The sequence below is a fragment of the Miscanthus floridulus genome, chromosome 19, assembly GCF_019320115.1.
Source record: "Miscanthus floridulus cultivar M001 chromosome 19, ASM1932011v1, whole genome shotgun sequence".
Classification (NCBI taxonomy): Eukaryota; Viridiplantae; Streptophyta; class Magnoliopsida; order Poales; family Poaceae; genus Miscanthus; species Miscanthus floridulus.
In genome coordinates this window covers 54834466-54852923 of record NC_089598.1, presented here as the reverse complement: position 1 = coordinate 54852923, position 18458 = coordinate 54834466, and the positions used below count along the sequence as shown (strand labels likewise).

At 42.1% G+C, this 18458-nt stretch overlaps 1 protein-coding gene and 1 non-coding gene across 2 annotated transcripts; one reads left to right on the top strand and one right to left on the bottom strand.

The window, feature by feature from the left end:
• Positions 1–377: 377 nt before the first annotated feature.
• Positions 378–1169, top strand: LOC136526056 (protein DMP10-like). Its single transcript, XM_066518842.1, has one exon. The coding sequence runs from the start codon at positions 378–380 to the stop codon at positions 1167–1169; it is 792 nt and encodes a 263-aa protein (XP_066374939.1).
• A 16926-nt stretch (positions 1170–18095) lies between these two features.
• LOC136530051 (small nucleolar RNA R71) lies at positions 18096–18205 on the bottom strand. Its single transcript, XR_010777559.1, has one exon. It is a non-coding gene; the product is annotated as a small nucleolar RNA R71 (small nucleolar RNA).
• Between the last annotated feature and the right edge of the window lie 253 nt (positions 18206–18458).

Sequence of the window (18458 nt, the reverse complement as noted above, 5' to 3'; positions counted from 1 at the left end):
TTTTCTAATGATGCCGGATGATGCCCTACATGTGCAACGACAAGCATCCCAAAACAGTGGGTTCTCAGCCTCCTGCAAGTCAAGAAAAGTAGAAATATTTTTTCCCAGTCACAAAAGAAGAGAAGGATATGATCCGGCTTGTAGGGTACTAGAGTTAAGCCTGTGGATACGCATATATATGGGCCACCATGCGTCGATGCTGCACTGCATTACGTGTAAGATCAAATGTTAATTGTAGGACACGAATTAGCAACAATGGTTCGCCTATATAAATAGCAGCAACTGCAGAGCGATCGAGAGATGCGAGCGAGTAGGCAGGCAACAGCTAACCAGCGAGCTAGCTAGACTCTCAATCACCAGACGAAAGAAATTCGGAGATGGCAAACAACGCCATCAACCCAGACGCAAGAGCGCAGATAACAGAAAATAGCGATACCACGGGGACAGGACGACGTAACGACGCGACGACAGGCAGTAGTAACCTTGGTGAGGGCGTCGCCGATGCCATGGACGCGGAGTCCAGCAAGGCGAACGTGGCCGCCGAGAAGGTACTGTCGGTGTCGGCGAACCTGGCGAAGCTGCTGCCGTCGGGCGCGGTGCTGGTGTTGCAGACGCTGTCGGCGTCCTTCACCAACCAGGGCGCCTGTAACGTCGCCAACAAGTGGCTCAGCGCCTCGCTCGTCGCCTTCCTCACCGCCGCCTGCATCTTCCTCACCTTCACCGACTGCATCGTGCACAAGGGCAAGATCTACTACGGCGTGGCGCTCCCGCGGCGCCTCAACGTGTTCGGCCTCACCAAGAGGGAGGAGCGCGAGCTGCTCAAGGCGCTCCGGGGCGAGCTCAAGGAGCGCCGCCTCAAGACGCTCGACTGGGTCCATGCCTTCTTCACCGCCATCGTCTTCATCTCCATAGCCATGGGCGACGTCGGGCTCCAGAAGTGCTTCGTCCCGGATCTGGACAGCGACCACATGAAGAACGTCAAGGAGCTGCTGAGGAATGCGCCGCTGGGGCTGGCGCTCCTGTCCAGCTTCGTCTTCATGATCTTCCCCACCAGAAGACGCGGCGTCGGCTTCGACAACAGCGACCGCGGCGATACCCCTCCATCTGAGGAGGACAAAAAAAAGGCTAACCAGCAGCAGTCAAAGGAAAACGCGTCAACCAACGTTTAGAATCACAGAAATTCCAAGAAAAAAAGGGTGAAACTAAAACTTTTTTGTTTGCTTACGTTTTGACTTCCTGCTTCCTGCAACTATTGGTACGGTGTGTTTCATATTTGTTTGTGTGCTTATTTGGGTAAAATTAAAAGGATGTAATGCCTGTTTGTGTGCTTATTTCAGTTTGCTTTTTTGTATTTCCCCAAATAAAGAATAAAGGTTATTCTCCATTCATAAGCAAAGTACATATATAGATTTGACCACAGAACTTGGCTAAACAATTCTTGCCTAAAAAAGGAGGTGATGATCCTCAAATTTCCAGCAGAAACCGACGCGGCTACACAAGATGAAACACCTTTTTTCAGTGGGGTGTTGAACACTGTTGACAACCAAAATTATTAAGAAAAAAGAAAGAGACAATCAAGGAATTTCCGGCAGAAAACCGGCTAGGCCCAGTTTCCAAATCAGCCTAAGCCGGTTTTCTAATATGGTCAAAATGCAAATTCAACTCCACAAGTGTGTTCTTCTCGTCGAGACGTGCTTGAAATATCTCTACTATAAGGGACCAATTAAAACTATACTAGGTCTTCAAAAAAACAAAAATTCTCCGCTGAGAGACTACAACCATTGTGCATCAACAAAATTGTACCCAAAATTACCGTATCATTAAAATCTATGGCTCATAATCATTTCTCATAGGCTTCAACTTGATCCGATGGCCAACATTATTTGGATCTCCCCCACCTAAGCTTCAACGCACGCCTCACACATCCCGCAGTCTACGGTAAAATGGAAACTAATGGAAGTCAATCAAGGCAAGCATGGAAGTCAGTCAAGGCAAATAGGAAGGAGGGATCCGTGACTCCGATCAAGACAATTTCCAGCACATCCCGCAGTCAACGGTAAAATGAAAACCCATGAAAGTCAAGGCAAATATGAAAGTCAGTCAAGGCAAATAGGAAGGAGGGATCCGTGACTCCGATCAAAGCAATTTCCAGAATTGTCATTATAATGGAAAAACCCACACCGAGCCCGGCCCCATCTGACGCGCCCCTTCCAAAACTCTTCGTGTCGTTCTGGTATTGCGTCAATAAGGAATGGCGACAGACCTGCCAACATACCCACTCGCATGTTTCCGTCAAGAACATGTGGGACCTAGTTTGGTGACCCCACGCGTCAGTAGGAGCAGTGGAGTGTCTGCAGCGTGGCTAAACCTGGAAAGGTCTACCCCTTTCTTCTCATAAAATACCAACCGTGGACAAGGAAGTAAAACGGGTCACTTACAGTCCGGGTCCACAGAGAGGAGATCGACGAAGAGGTTTAGCACATTTGGTTTTGTCTATTTTTTTTAAAAAAATAGAAGAAATATCTGGTTTCATCCTCCAAAGAGAGGAGTTAGACCACTGTGTTACAAAAGTAACACACTACACGCCCCGACCGAGTTTACAAAATAAACGAACCGACTTGACATGTAATTATGAAAATAAAAGGCTATTATAAAATAGAACACGCAAGCTAGAGACAATTAGTTTTGTTCTAATTTTTAGATATATAGCTTTTGCTATGCACCTAAATATACATTATGTCTATATATATTGTAAAAACTACTTCCTCCATTCCAAATTATAAGTCGCTTTGATTTTTTTGGTACATCTAATTTGTTATGCAATTAGATATAATAATATGTCTAGATACATAGCAAAATGGATGAACAAAAAAAGTCAAAGCGACTTATAATTTGAAATGGAGGGAGTATGTATCTAGAAAAGCTGGAACGACTTACAATTTAAAACAGATGGAGTACTTAAAACTTACTTGATAAATCAGTTGATTATGCCAAGAAGAAATGTTTTTTTTTCTTTTGTCCAATAATTTTTATTAGTTAGCTTTCTAATACCCGAAAATCATCTGAAGAAAGAAAAACAGGATGGGAGAGAGGGAGAAACCGAGGAACAACCAAATAAATATCCATCGCGGTTGTGCACATATATTTATTACTATATCTACTATTTAATTTTAAAAAAGATCAAATACAATTTTTTCTTTCATTTATCAAAAGTGAATTATAGAGTTACTTTAAGAAGCTATATCTACTTTAAGAAGCTTGGTACGGCATCTTTGATTATTTGGGATGAAATTTACGTGAAGTGGCCATGAAGATCTCCGAGACATGTTTAAGGACTTAGGCAGATTGTAAATTATATGGTTAATGCGAGAAATAACTTTATTATGCCTTGTTACGTGTAAGTGTTTCTCGGATTGTATATACATGGTCATATACAATTGTGTGAAAGTTGAACTTTGAAAACAAAAATCGTTGTTTGGTTGTTTCCATGTACATCCTAAAATAAAAGCCGTAGCGTTAGCACGGATACTATACTAGTATATATAGAACATCAAATCTAGAGTTTGGACGAAGAAATCACGCTTTTGGAAAATTTCACTGTGCAAAACATGGCACACAGGATGGTTTTGGTACTGTTCAAACTGGCTCAAATCGGTTTTTACTATCAAAATTAGTCCACGGCAGTTTCTGGACTATACAAACCGGTCTGATCTGATTTTCCCTGTCATGTTCAGATTTGATTGTTTTTTACATGATTTGCAAGGGATTTTAGCCTCCCACGAGATAAGTCCACCTCAGCTCACCCTGTATATAAAAGGGCTACGATCGATTGAGGAGGAGGACAATACCAGAAAACATAGATCACTCTACTTCTTATCTTTATTTTGCCCTAATCTCTTTCAACCTCCATGTTGCTATTATTCATCTCTTATTCGATGACCAAATGTGGTGCTCTAGTCTTGCAGGTCAACCTAGTGCAAACCGTCGACGTCCTCACCTGATTTGGTCCCTCCATGATGATATCTACAACGACTCATTTGCTAGTTTGCCTAGAAATTAGCCATTCTTTGTCACATAAGCGTGATAGCTATCCTTTGTTGGTTTGCTTGTAAAACTCATCGTTATTCACAGTGAAAGTGTGATAGTACCCACCGTGTTCTTTGGTTGGTTTGCATTCGGCGGGTTTTGGGTGTGGGACAAATATTCACATCAACAAATACAAAGTGAGAAGTGGGAAAGAGATGAGATTTTGGGAGTTGTTTGGGTTGGCAAGGTGGCCTTGCGTGTGAAATATGAAGACTTGTACAAAATTAGCATGAACCAGGATAGTATAGTAGCTGACAACTTCCTAGAAGGAAACTAGGAGTTAACTTTGAGGAAAACTCTCGGGCAGTACTTACAATGGCAAAGCCTGATGTATGGGCTTAAACTTTTGTACTAAAACACACGGACGCACGATAAGATAACAATACTGTAAAATTAAATATCAACGTTAAAGTGACATTTAATAAAAAAACAAAGTTTGTGAAATTAACACGGTCACGGAGCGCGCCGCGTCGCATGCTCACAAACTATACTTTATAGACATTTCCGTGATGTGGCGAAGATAATGTTTTATATCGGCAGGAAGAAATCTCCGATGGATCATTTCTTTCGTGCGCCAAAAAAATCTACGAATAAGTTCCGTCGCATCTTCGTAACATCCCACACACAAGTTCGAGTAGAGTGCCCGTGCTAATGCTATGGCAGCATTTCAAGGATACACGTGAAAATTAACAAATGAATTTTTTTTCCCATGCCCGTTCTAACGCTACGGTAAACAACAAAAAGACTATGTTTCTTAAAGATGAAGTAAATAGTAAACATGTGCGTGACTATATTATGATTGTTCATGCATTGAGATGGATGAAATTTATGTATTGACACATTTATGTGATAAAAAATCATATTGTTAACTGTGATTCATGACTACTCTCATGATGCAACACACTGGAACACACTGCAACCCTGATATGTTATTTGTATGAATCAGGGAAGAGAACTGAAATTACTAATTTGTCATGCCCCATTAGACAACATAAATCCCACAAAGGGATCATGTTAAACATGAGAACTGATGAATGCTCGAATTCTTTTGACATGTCCGAAAATATAAGGAAATTTGAAAGACCATTAGACATCATGTTAAAGCATGAATAGATTTTTTGTTCCTTTATTTGCCATATATCCTGGTATCTCAACAATTAGCATACCATATTGAATCGTAAAAAAATTGGACCATAGTGAGATACAAAAGCATCTGATTATGCATAGTAGATATAGTCTCTGATGGACAATGAGACAATATTTTTGAAGCAAAATCTACAAATCCTTCACTATTTTAACAAGGCTCTAGTGGTACCGAAGCAATCTCAAGTAGGTTTTCTATGTTTTAGCCTTTATTTTGGATAACTGTCGATGCGGGACCCATGGGATACACCGCAAGGAAGAGAGGAGATCTAGTTTGATTAGGATTCCTCCCATATAATCCTAGTAGTAATACTACCCTGTAATCCTACTAGGACTCTACATTGTAAACCGACTAGGACTCTGGCCTCCTGACTATATAAAGGAGGACATGGCTCCTTAGATAGGGAGAGCAGAAGAGAGACAACGCAACACTTTACAATCAATCCAACGCAAAGGCTAACGCTGACTGGACGTAAGGCTATTACTCGATCATAGTCGAGGGCCCAAACTAGGATAAATCGACTGTCTCTTGCGTTTACCATCAAGTTCTGCATACGCTGAAGCCCGAACATACTGCCCCGGGTATCCCCGTGGTAGGCTATCGGTGGTGAAACATTGACAGCTGGCGCGCCAGGTAGGGGACTTCGGCGAATTTGCATCCGAGAGTTCGACGGACCTCGGCAACATGATCTTCTCGACGGGGTCAACCTTCATCTTCGGTTCATGGATCTGCGAGGCAGACGACGATAGCAAGCTCCAAAGCCGTCTCCTCGAAGATTCGGATCACCATGAAGACCTTTCTATTTCGGTGACTACGACAGATCATCTCGCCGGAAGATTCGCGCAGCTCGTGATGTCCGATCCAACTCAGATTTCGCGGCTTTGCGCATCCAACTCAAACTCAGGCCCCGCATCCGAGATGGAATCTTACCCGAGTTCTTTCAAGAAACCAAGTTCTTTTCCGGCAGGGTTCCAGAACGCGGCTTCGGCCTATCAAGAATACAACTCGGAGTACACTCAGAATCCGTTCAAGAAGTTGGGTCCTTTTCCGTTTGGACTCCACAACATGGCAAAATCTTATCAGGCACGGCCCAAAGGATCCCTCGATCCGGTGCTTAGAATGCCACTAAAAGGAGCTCAGGAAGGTCTCATACTAACTATAACATCTCAAGACTGCATCGTCCACTGGCCAGGTTCTGTTCCTAAGGATAGCGGTACCCAACTAGTTGGCATGACGACAACAGCAATCTACCCTACCAAGAAGGAGACTCGATCTGAGACCTTGAAGCCTCTACTAAAGTTATCAACGACTACAACAGTGTGGAAACCGATGCCGATAACAAAACAATTCATGCACGAGAAGTATTCATGGTTCGACGTCCTCGATCACCATTGGTCCCCCTAGAAGCACCCAACATCAGGTCATCAGATGAATTTGAGTCCAACATATCACCCTTTATCCAGGGGCACAATGGTGAGACCGAGAATCCGAAGCAAGCAAGAGAAAGAAGAAATAAATTAAAACAAGGACGCCAATGCCGTGCTAGGCAGCGCAAGGAAGCTTGGATCAGATATGTGTCAGATTTGGCCAAGTACAATAGAAGAAAATTAGAACAAGAAGTCGAAGAAAGACACGCGGTGAATACACCCTACAATAGGATCCGAGAAGCACTAGAAGAACTCGGAATGACATCACTTCCCAGTAAAAAACAGGAACAGCTCTGGGACCTTCTTCGGTCAGCAGCCCTAAGGATGCACGACGGAAGGACCCGCTCAAGACTACCTGCCAGGTCAACATCTCATAGGAAGAAAGATCAAAATCAAAGGAGGTCCGCTTTTGAGAGACTTGGACCAAGTGGGATTCACAATAGAGAAAGTAGAAGGGACCATAGTCAAAACTACCAAGTCGAACAACCAAGGAAGATCAGAAGCAAAGCACCCATTCAGACATCCCTACAGAACTACTCTCACCAAAACGATAGTTGGCAGGAAGGAGGTGCCAAATTAGAATACAAAAAAGCCGGAACGCGCGATAGATTCCCCTGTTTTGCGAACAGACTTGCTTCAATACGACTACCTCACAAGTTCAAGCCATCCAACCACTCTAAATATGATGGCAAGACCGAACCAAGGCAGTGGCTCAGGATTTACTCACAGTCGATTGAACTAGCCAGAGGAGACGACGACATAAAGACCTTGTTCTTTCCCATGGCCCTAGAAACCATGCCCCTCCAATGGTTCAACAAATTAAATCCAGGGTCAATCAGAAATTGGGAGGATTTGCAAAGAGTTTTCTGTGAAAATTTCGCGGGTATCATTACACACCCCATCACCCACGCAGAATTAAAAGGACTCAAGCAGAAAGGGGGCAAAAGTCTCAGAGATTACTACTAACGATTTGGCGAACTACGTGCTCAAGTACATGACATCACCGAACGAGAAGTAATCAAAGCTTTCTCTCACGGAATCATGGCTAGGTGGCAATTTTAGGACTTCTACAAAGAAAATCTGAGAAACAATAAAGAATTCAGACGCACAGTAGAAAAGATGATTACTGTAGAGGAGAAGACACGAGAGAGGTTCCCGGATAGAAATAACCGAGACAACCTGGACAAGCAAAATCATTAAAACATTGACAGCTGGCGCGTACAAGTTGATAACTAAAGATGGAAAAGAAGTCAACAATACATGGCACATCAGCCAACTAAGAAGATTCTATGCATGAAAACAACTCAAGGAAGAATATATATACAAGCCACAAGAGATCAACGTTCATGATCAATAAAGATGGTGTTCCTCAACAACATATGTCTTATTATGGCTTTCCCCCAGTTGTTTTCACTGAGCATACCGGCCGAGAGCAAAAGAGCTGAAAAGATGTTTGAGCCCACCGATGAGGGTAGCTAATAAGCTAACACCCGAACCAAAAAGCAAAATGGCTGAAATTATGCCTGAGCATACCGGCCGAGAGCAAAAGAGCTGAAAAGATCCTTGAGCCCGCCGATGAGGGTAGCTAATAAGCTAACACCCGAACCAAAAAGCAAAATGGCTGAAATTATGCCTGAGCATACCGGCCGAGAGCAAAAGAGCTGAAAAAATGCTTGAGCCCGCCGATGAGGGTAGCTAATAAGCTAACACCCGAACCAAAAAGCAAAATGACTGAAATTATGCCTGAGCATACCGGCCGAGAGCAAAAAAGCTAAAAAGATGCTTGAGCCCACCGATGAGGGTAGCTATTAAGCTAACACCCGAACCAAAAAGTAAAATGGATGAAATTATGCCTGAGCATACCGACCGAGACCAAAAAGCTAAAAAGATGCTTGAGCCCGCCGATGAGGGTAGCTATTAATCTAACACCCGAACCAAAAAGCAAAATGGATGAAATTATGCCTGAGCATACCGGCCGAGAGCAAAAGAGCTGAAAAGATGCTTGAGCCCGCCGATGAGGGTAGCTAATAAGCTAACACCCAAACCAAAAAGCAAAATAGCTGAAATTATGCCTGAGCATACCGGCCGAGAGCAAAAGAGCTGAAAAGATGCTTGAGCCCGCCGATGGGGGTAGCTAATAAGCTAACACCTGAACCAAAAAGCAAAATGGCTGAAATTATGCCTGAGCATACCGGCCGAGAGCAAAAGAGCTGAAAAGATGCTTGAGCCCACCGATGAGGGTAGCTAATAAGCTAACACCCGAACCAAAAAGCAAAATGGCTGAAATTATGCCTGAGCATACCGGCCGAGAGCAAAAGAGCTGAAAAGATGCTTGAGCCCACCGATAAGGGTAGCTAATAAGCTAACACCCGAACCAAAAAGCAAAATGGCTGAAACAAGCCAGTTGTCTGACTATTCGTCACAATTTTCGACTACTTTGGCTGCGGTGACCAACTACTCGACAGCTCATGTCCAAGTACTCGCAAGCTGATGCTCGGGGGCTACAACCACTGGGGTCTCCTAAGCGCAAAATGTTAGGATCATGCGCTGATTCTACCACGCGGCCATCAATCAAGCTAAGTCATGGTTTAATATTTTTTTCAAATATTCTTTAATCATCATATATCTCTGGATATTATCCATATGCCTCCGCGGCTCTACTACAGTTGATTTACCTGGGTCGCTGAGGCCTTAATCCGTGAATCCTACTCACCAGAAAGGGAACCATTTTCTAGACCACGTCATCAAATAAGGAGCTCGCCCACCGCTGGCTGCCTTACTTGGCCACTACTTCATTGGGTGAGACAAACACCCCACGCTATCTTACTCGGTTGCTGCTCTAGAAGTCGCCAGGACGTCCGACTACTCAGCCACGGTGATCGACTACTCGGTTGGGGTGATCAACTACTCGACAGCTAAGGTCGACCTTGTTGCGGTGATTTGGAAATTCTAAGGTGGGGGTGATACGGGGTCTCCGGTGAGGGGACTGCCCACCCAAAGCCTTTTGACGGATTATCTAGGTTGCCTTACTTGGATCCGATCATGGTCGAACAAGAAGATTTTGCGTTAGCAAGATGAGCACGAATATGAGGATGCACGTGCATATTTATATGTACTTTCATTACTCAAGTGAAACAAAGGAAGAGGCATGACATACAGCAGCATGCAAGAATACATCAAGCACGCAAGATAATTATGGAAAGTACTCGGTGGCGCAACTATGTTGACTTGCAATGGTATATGGATAGCCTATTGCGGTTCGCGGGTTACTTGGATACACCCTTGAGAATGTCTACAAGATCCTACATATCCTCATAAGAGGTTTTTAGTTCTTTGAACAACTCAGATTCAAGACCCTCCAACTTTTTATTCCAAATAGCAAGAAGCTTGGGGGCTACACTCAGTGAGTGCACTTTTTCTTCCGAAAAACGCACATCACTTAGAAAACTTCTTCAAGACAGGAGTTTTCAAACAACATAAGATTCAAGACCCTCCAACTTTTTGTTCCAAATAGCAAGAGGCTCGGGGGCTACACTCAGTGAGTGCACTTTTTTCTTCAAAAAAGCGCACTTCACCAAGAAGACTTCTTCAAGATAGACCACTTCAAGGCCTTACGACAAAAAGAACCCGGACCGAGCTATATCCGAGTTCTTTTTGATAAAGAACCCGGCTATATGCTCGGGAGCCCTTCGACAAAGAATCAGAGCAATTTCAAGGCAAGACCCTCCAGCTCCTTGTTCCAAATAGCAAGAGGCTCGGGGGCTACACCAAGATGGGAGTATTTTTTTTCTTCAAAAAAACACACACCACTCGAAGATCCCAAGAAGCGCTACATGGTTTCACTCAAGAAAGCACTCGGACGATGCTTGTTCCTACTCGGCAAGACCTGAAGGAACAAGACGAAGCTTCTAGAGCTCAACCATGAAGTGCTCGGGGGCTTGTCGATGCGGGACCCTTGGGATACACTGCAAGAAAGAGATGAGATCTAGTTTGATTAGGATTCCTCCCATGTAATCCTAGTAGTAATACTACCCTGTAATCCTACTAGGACTCTACATTGTAAACCGACTAGGACTCTGGCCTCCTGACTATATAAAGGAGGACATGGCTCCTTAGATGGGGAGAGCAGAAGAGAGACAATGCAACACTTTACAATCAATCCAACGCAAAGGCTAACATTGACTGGACGTAGGGCTATTACTCGATCACGGTCGAGGGCCCGAACCAGGATAAATCAACTGTCTCTTGCGTTTACCGTCGAGTTCTGCATACGCTGAAGCCCAAACAAACTGCCCCGGGTATCCCTGTGGCAGGCTATCGGTGGTGAAACATCGACAATAACCATTAAATTTTTTCATCGGTAAACAATGTTAAACAGTTCGGGCAGCCTAGCTAAACTGATGTAACACATTGCCTCCATCTGATCCATATCCACTCCAAGTCAACATAAACATGAGTTAAAAGCAGGTTTCAAATGAATTCCTTACTCAATTTCACCCACCTTCAGACCATGGTGAATCAACCAGCAGAAATCAGGTAAAAGTGGCACACACACAGAAGACAATAGGAGTAGAAAACAACTAAAAAAGGGAAATCTATATATACATGAGATTGGAAATTAGAAATCAAATCACCATGGTTAAGGGGCTGCATGCTGCAGTATTCTTTTGGAATCGAAACGAAGGTCGATCCTTCTACATGGTCGAGAGAAAATCTGAAGCATGACATACAGGAAAGTGAATGGTCAGCAAAAAATTAGAAGCAAGACATAGTAAAAAGCACATGTTACCCATATTATACCAATTTAAATAGTTGTAACTTTAAATGCAGAAGTAGTAAATATACAAATCCTATATTAAATAAAAAATCAGAAGCAAAGTTTAACTCTCAAAGTGATTATATAGAACAAAGCACAATTAAACCTGGGGCTTGAATATTGGGAAGTTCTTGAGCAAAAGAATGCTAGCGAATGACAAGGTTGGAATGTTATTTTCACAAGTTATGAGAAACAAATAAATTTTTAAGCAAAAGAATGCTAGAGAACAACAAGGTTGAAATGAACAGAAATTGGTAGCTCCTGATCTATTGAATGGAATTCAGGGTACAAGGGGTATCAATTTTATCCAAAACTTAAGTCCATGGCTATGAAAAAAATACATTAATATGTTAGTTTTTAGTCTATTTGCCCCCCCCCCAACACACACACAAAAACGAGAAAGAAATATCCTAGCTGGCTCTCTGTAGAAGATAAAACACGAAAAATATCAATGTATGACCAGTATGTGTGGTTAAAAGATTGTAGATTGTTTGAACAAAGATAGTAAAGGTAGCATCTTGCTTTATGTCACTATTGAAAATTCCATAAATATTTTGGTTTTCTTTTCATTTGTATGTTAAGTAAAGACCAACCTTTGTTCCTGTCAAACAGAAAATAAAGAGCAAAGTCTAGTCCATTTTTGCACAACAAATATAATTGGACAGAAAAACAAAACATCAAAAGCATGTCGAGGCAGCAGGCAGAAATAGGATGAGAAATAAAAACAATGAATGATCAATATGTCTATCAAAAATAATGAAGAAAAAGATTTACCTTCATTTTTTGTACTATAAATCTTCAATATCACTTTCTATACTATCTGCAACCCTAGGGTATTTTCATCCTGGACCTGGTTGAAAGAAAGAAAAAACTTCTGGATGCTTAGTTCTCATTCTCTCTCTCTCTCTCTCTCTCTCTCTCTCTCTCTCTCTCTCTCTCTCTCTCTCTCATCTATTGGACCATAGCTAATTCTTTCTCTCTAGGTTCACATCTTTTTCTTTTTCTAGGCATCCATAATTGGAAGCAACATCTGTGCTGCAGCTATATATATTAAAATCTTTGCCCTCTTGTCCATCTAAATTAAAAAAATTACTAAGTTAGAAGTCATTCATCTCAATGACTCATAATAAGCATAGATGGCAGTCACTGCAATGCAACATACAGATCATGTATATGTTCACAAAGAAAAAAAATCAACTAATCATGTGCATGTGTTAATTCTGAGGTAACAAATACAAGTACGACATGGTCGATCTATTCATCACCAGTGAAGGAGGATTTGGAGGAGAGTGTTGATATGATTTTATTAGATGAGAAGGGAGTGAAGGAGGGTGCCATCTTGGAGGAGGGTATGACGAAGGTACTTGGTCTTCTTACCTGGAGAAGGAGGGGACGCCCGTTCTCCCGCTTGGCTGGATGACCAGCGACGATGGAGGGCCGCCGTCTCTTTTCGTGCGTCACAGACCCAGCCTCTGCATGAGTTGGATGCGACCCAAGGGCTGGCCGCAGCGGGAGACGGAGGTGCCCTAAGGGCCAACGACGTAGGGATGAGAGGGCTGGCAGATGGAAGTGGTAGTGGGAGGAGGTTGTCGTCACCGGCGTTTGACCCATCAGCGGTGCGGTGTTGTCGCCCTATGTGCAGCATGCTTGATCGACGCCCCCACGATGTGCATGGCTCCCCCCAAGCATGGGCGAGCCAAGGAAGAGGTGACACCATGGATCGCATGCGTGATATGCGGCATTTGAGTTTAGGAAACAATTTTACATCATGAATCCTATACTATTTCTAAATTATCCTAACCACATTTATATATTCTTTCCTTCTTGTACATTTGCCTTAGGAATCCTTTCTTAATCTATATTTTTTCCCACCCTTCCACCTACCGGCGCATGGAGCCACGGAGTCGCGGTATTGCAGGGGGAGAGGCAGAGCGACGACCCCACAAATTATCGCACGATTCGATTGTCTTAGTTTTGTTCTTTTTAGTTGTAGGAGAATCTAATGGAGGTGAACAAGATAATGTGAGATGGGTGCTTGAGAAAAATGGGAACTTCACTACCTAGTCTCTTTAAAGATTTCTCTTGCACAACTGAATTTCTAGCAAGGTAGCTAGTGTCCTCTAGAATTGCAAAATTTACCAGTGAAGGTCCATTTCTCATTTAGCAAATTGTATAATAGCAAACTTCAAGCAGCTCAAATCCTTAAGAAAAAGGTCTAAAAGAAACGATGACTATATTCTATGTGGTAAACCAGAGACCATTGATCACATCTTCATTCATTGTCACATTGCCCATTTTTCTTAGTGTGCTTTAAAAGAAACTTCTGATGAGACCAATGTTCCTAAATCAATAGTAGACTTCATGGAGAGTTGGCTACCTAACAAGCTATCAATCACATAATGCTTAAGCATGTTCATGTTTGTAGGTCTCACTTGGGTCATCTAGAAGAATAGGAACAAGATGCCTATTGGGAAGATATTCCCAGGCAAACCCACTAATGTTCTATATGTTGCAATCTCAATGTTGTAGACATAATGCATGCTATTGAAGGAGAAGGATAAGAATAAGGCGAATGATACTATAAACAAGATGAACAACTAGATGATGGCCTTTCACCTGATGACAATCAGGGGCTCTTACATGTATAAATTTAATCTAGAAGTAATAGGGGTGGAGATTCTTTAGTTTTGTTTTGCACTTTTCTTTAGGTAGTAACCCTAGCAGTTCCATGCACTTTTCTAAATGCAGAGTGGTCCTCCTTTAAAAAATGTGTTGCATGGATGCACATCAATTAGCTATATGATTACACATGATTGTGGATGTGTCCTGAGACTATCATAGAGGTGTGGATGGATAGTTGAGATTTCCGGTTAGACATTCTGATCTATTTTGGCTAGTATCAAAGTCATGCTTGACCATAGTATGTAACCAAAGAAATTAAATGGATCTTAGTATAATAACCCTAATAATTTTATATGTGCTATAAACATTATTGAATTTTTTTTCCAATATCTACACTAGTAGTGGTGGTGACCATCAAAGGAGTTCTAGTAGCTTCTTGTATGCTCAAGGTGACTATAGAGGCATCGTCCCCCTCTCCTAGGGTGGCACAATTTTAGTGAATAGAGGTGGTGTCCACCCCTAGCTCTAACACTAGTCTTAAAAGACCTTCGACTATTTGATGTTGATAGTAATTGCATAGTGTCTCAACCCTAAACTTGTTGAGAATAATTGGTGCATACACTAAGATCCTATATATGCGTATGTTATACATGGCATGCATTGGATCCATGTAGGTTCAATCAAATAGACAAAAGCGAGTGGACCTTGGATTAAGGACCTACTGTTTGAGCCAAATTCAACCAACTTACCAGCCACTTCCTTGGGCGAGCCACTCAACTTGATGTTATTGTGTCCCATCTGAGGCTTAGGAGCTTAACAACAGGCTGGGTGGCACTACCAAGGTTGGGCGGCTTGGACCCAATGCCAACTCATAGTTAGATGATCATCTCTATGAGTTGTTTTGAATTAATGGGATGCTGGCTCGGCTGTGGGACAAGTCTCCCAATAGAGGCTAGTCAGTCCCACCTCCACTGCATTATGGTTCTCCACTACCTATATGTACCTACAAGTCAATTGTGGTGTATATAAATCGAGGTGTGGCGTGCTATGATGGACACACACACTATTTGGAGCTACCTATTCTACTTCACTTGTATCTTAGAGATAGGTTAGTGTAGTTGGAAGTTAGAGTGAAGTCAAGGTTGTCTCAGGGTTCCATAGTCATCTTGAGAGCTTGGTAAATCTCTTGTATCCTTTAATTTTCTCTTTTGTATGTGTTGGTGTTTTGTAAACCGGACTAGTAAACTTATACGATTGCCACGCTACTCTAGGAAGACGATGGTAGCATCTAAAAGATATGAGGATTTATACTGGTTCAGGTTAGAGTCCTATGACTAGTCTCAGAGATGATCAAGTGTGTGTTCCTCGCTTGAATGCTCTGAAGTTCTTACAATGGGGGGGTGCAAGAATGGTGGAAGAGGTAGGGGACCTAGAGCTAGGAGACGGGCTACCCGAAGGGAAGCTTTAGGAGCCCTTCTATAGTGTAAGAATGAATGAATGAGAGATGGATCCCGAAGATGGGTGCCCTGTCTACCCTTATATAGAGTTCAAGGCTAGGGCATGCACAAAGAAGAAGCTTCTCTCGACCGAAGGGTCATGATCCTGAGGGAGGTCCTAGCTAACTTGGCTTGCAAGCTACGCCATCTTGTGGAGCACATCTGGGCGTGGTTATCGTCATGGTCTTGTGGCCATGTCGCGGCATGGTGTTTGTTGATGGTAGTTAACAACCATTATAAACCATCAATATAACATATATAAGGGCATAAATATAATCACCAATGAAGGTTTAGGGGTTTAAACTAACAAATTTCATGAGTTTTGGTGAATCTGTATTTTCTGTAGGATTTATCTAGAAAACCATCAAGGTGGACCTATATGTTAGATTTAATTGTGCTTATCACAGTGAAACAGACACCAGAAGACTCTAGAAGATCTAGGAGGATTCCACACCAAAGCAGATGGCGAGATGCCACACCTATAAGCCGCTTGACCCTTGGGGCCCACCTATCAGGCCCTCATTGTTATGTCGGTTCTCCACCGCTTCCTAGGTTGCATCTACGCCATCCTTTAAGTTGGTTTGATCCAAGGGCGCACAATGGATGCTTCAGCCTATATATACCAGCCCCTGTCACCCCCTAAGGCATAAGTCATTTGAGAAGATAGAAACCCTAATCATCCTCAGAGCTCCACCATATTCTAGGGCATAGCTAGTTAGGCTAGGTCTAGGGGGAGGCAAGCAGGCTTTGCTTGGATTCCTGATCTTATCAAGAGCGTGGTTTGGTATAATCTTTGTACCCCTCGATCTTTTGTATCTCCATTACTTTTATATGCTAGTTACAATTGCTATGACAATATTAGTATTCATCTTATTCATGTTCTTCGTTATAATGTCCATGGTCTACTTTGATTATATGCTTAGTATAGTTGGATTACCATTATGTTCATGCATAAGTTCGTATAGCGCTCACTCTAAGGATCCATGGGTGGGTGGTCAACATTGTGTAAGCGTGGTTCTTATATGTTGTTTACCTATGGATACACCCTATATTCTAGGTCATGTGGTAGTTCGCAGATGTGACACTCCCGTTGAGTCCTTTGTAGTCCACTCCCCGAATATAGGTGTACCTAGGGTTTAGTTACGAAGGAAGAGCAAGCTCTATTCTTAATCTTCCTTAGTAATATCCCTTATGTGTAGATATGACGATGATCTTAGCAATGATTACTAGGTATAATTACACCAATCAATGTATGCTTTGACATATAATTAAGAATGACTTAGGAATTGTTCCTCTAATATTGTACCTGACCATGCTAATGCCATAGAATGGAGTACTCTGAGTGATTTGTTATTATCATTGATCAATACTTATCATATATATATATATATATCTTATCCTATGACTTACCTCTGTTATGAGTAGAATATTGGTTATGGTTTACTTCTCCTTCAATGGTATAAGTTATCAATACATGTCCATGCTAGACCTTCCCTGTGGTAAAAATATAAATAACAATACCTAAAATACTCTTGGGTTAAATGATACAATGGTATATTATATGTGCGCTTGCTGATCATTTTCATTCATATATTTATTTATTATTCCTAGTCACATAATTAATAAAGAATTGCTTAGTATTATTCTAGTAGTAATGCTATGTAGTACCAACAAGTATCTCTGATATCATCACTAGGGATTACAACCTAGTAAAATTAGGAGATATAGGTTTATAATAGGTGGATATTTAAAAACAAGTGACACATTAGTAAATACCAACAAACATTTCTGGCGTTGTTGCTAGGGACTATATTTAAAACTCTATTCTTAGTAGCGACGGTAAGAAATGTGAACAAGCATTTTTGGCACCGTTGCCGAGGATGGTAGCTAGGCAATAAACTTATCCTTATTGATGTGATTGAAGACAACCATTGACTTCTGCTCAAACAGGCTTACTCTTGTTTTATCTACTTGTGCATCTTATGTAGAGTAATGTATGACCAGTTTTGACCTTCCGATAAACTACATTGAAGATCTAGAAGCATTAATCAGAAGCACTAGAGCTAAACTCAAGAAAGTTCTAGCTTTAAAGTCGGAAGACAATCATATAAGGCAAAGCTTAACACTAGAATTTGAAGCCATGGCTAACAGGACTCTCCATGATTTCTCTGCTCCAACTATGGCCAACATTCATACTAGACCAACAGTCAATGTTGGAGATAATAGATTCGAGCTCAAGCCAGCTCTCATCAAGATGGTGCAAGCAAACTAGTTTTGTGGAAAGGCACATGAAGATACGAGTGCACATCTCCAACACTTACTAGACATTTGTTGCACTTTCACCATCAAAGGAATAACCTAGGATGCCATATTACTTTGCCTCTTCCCATTCTCACTCTTAGGGAAGGCAAAGCAATGGTTCTACGCTAACAAAGATAGAAATACTACATGAGATAACTGCTCCATTGCCTTTCTAGCAAAGTTCTTTCCTATAGGCAAGACCAATGCTCTGTGTGCGAGAATTTCAAGCTTTCAACAACAACATGATGAATCTGTCCCCTGAGGCATGGGAACGCTTTCAAGATTACATTGCAGAATGTTCTCAACATGGGATAGACAATTGGCTACTCATGTAGACTTTCTACCATGGGTTGACCAACAATACCCATGAGACTATGGATGCTACTGCTGGAGGTGCATTCCTGTCACTCACCATACCAGCTGCAACAGCTCTTGTGGAGAAGATGGCCTCCAATCAAGGTTGGAATGAAGAACTTGTTCAAACCCACAAGAGGGGTGGAGGTATGCATCAACTCAAGGAGGTAGACATACTATCTGCCAAGATGGACCTGCTGATGAAGAAGCTT

Excerpts from the sequence above, each read along its gene's own strand:
- LOC136526056 (XM_066518842.1), top strand. The coding sequence starts at position 378 with ATGGCAAACAACGCCATCAACCCAGACGCAAGAGCGCAGATAACAGAA.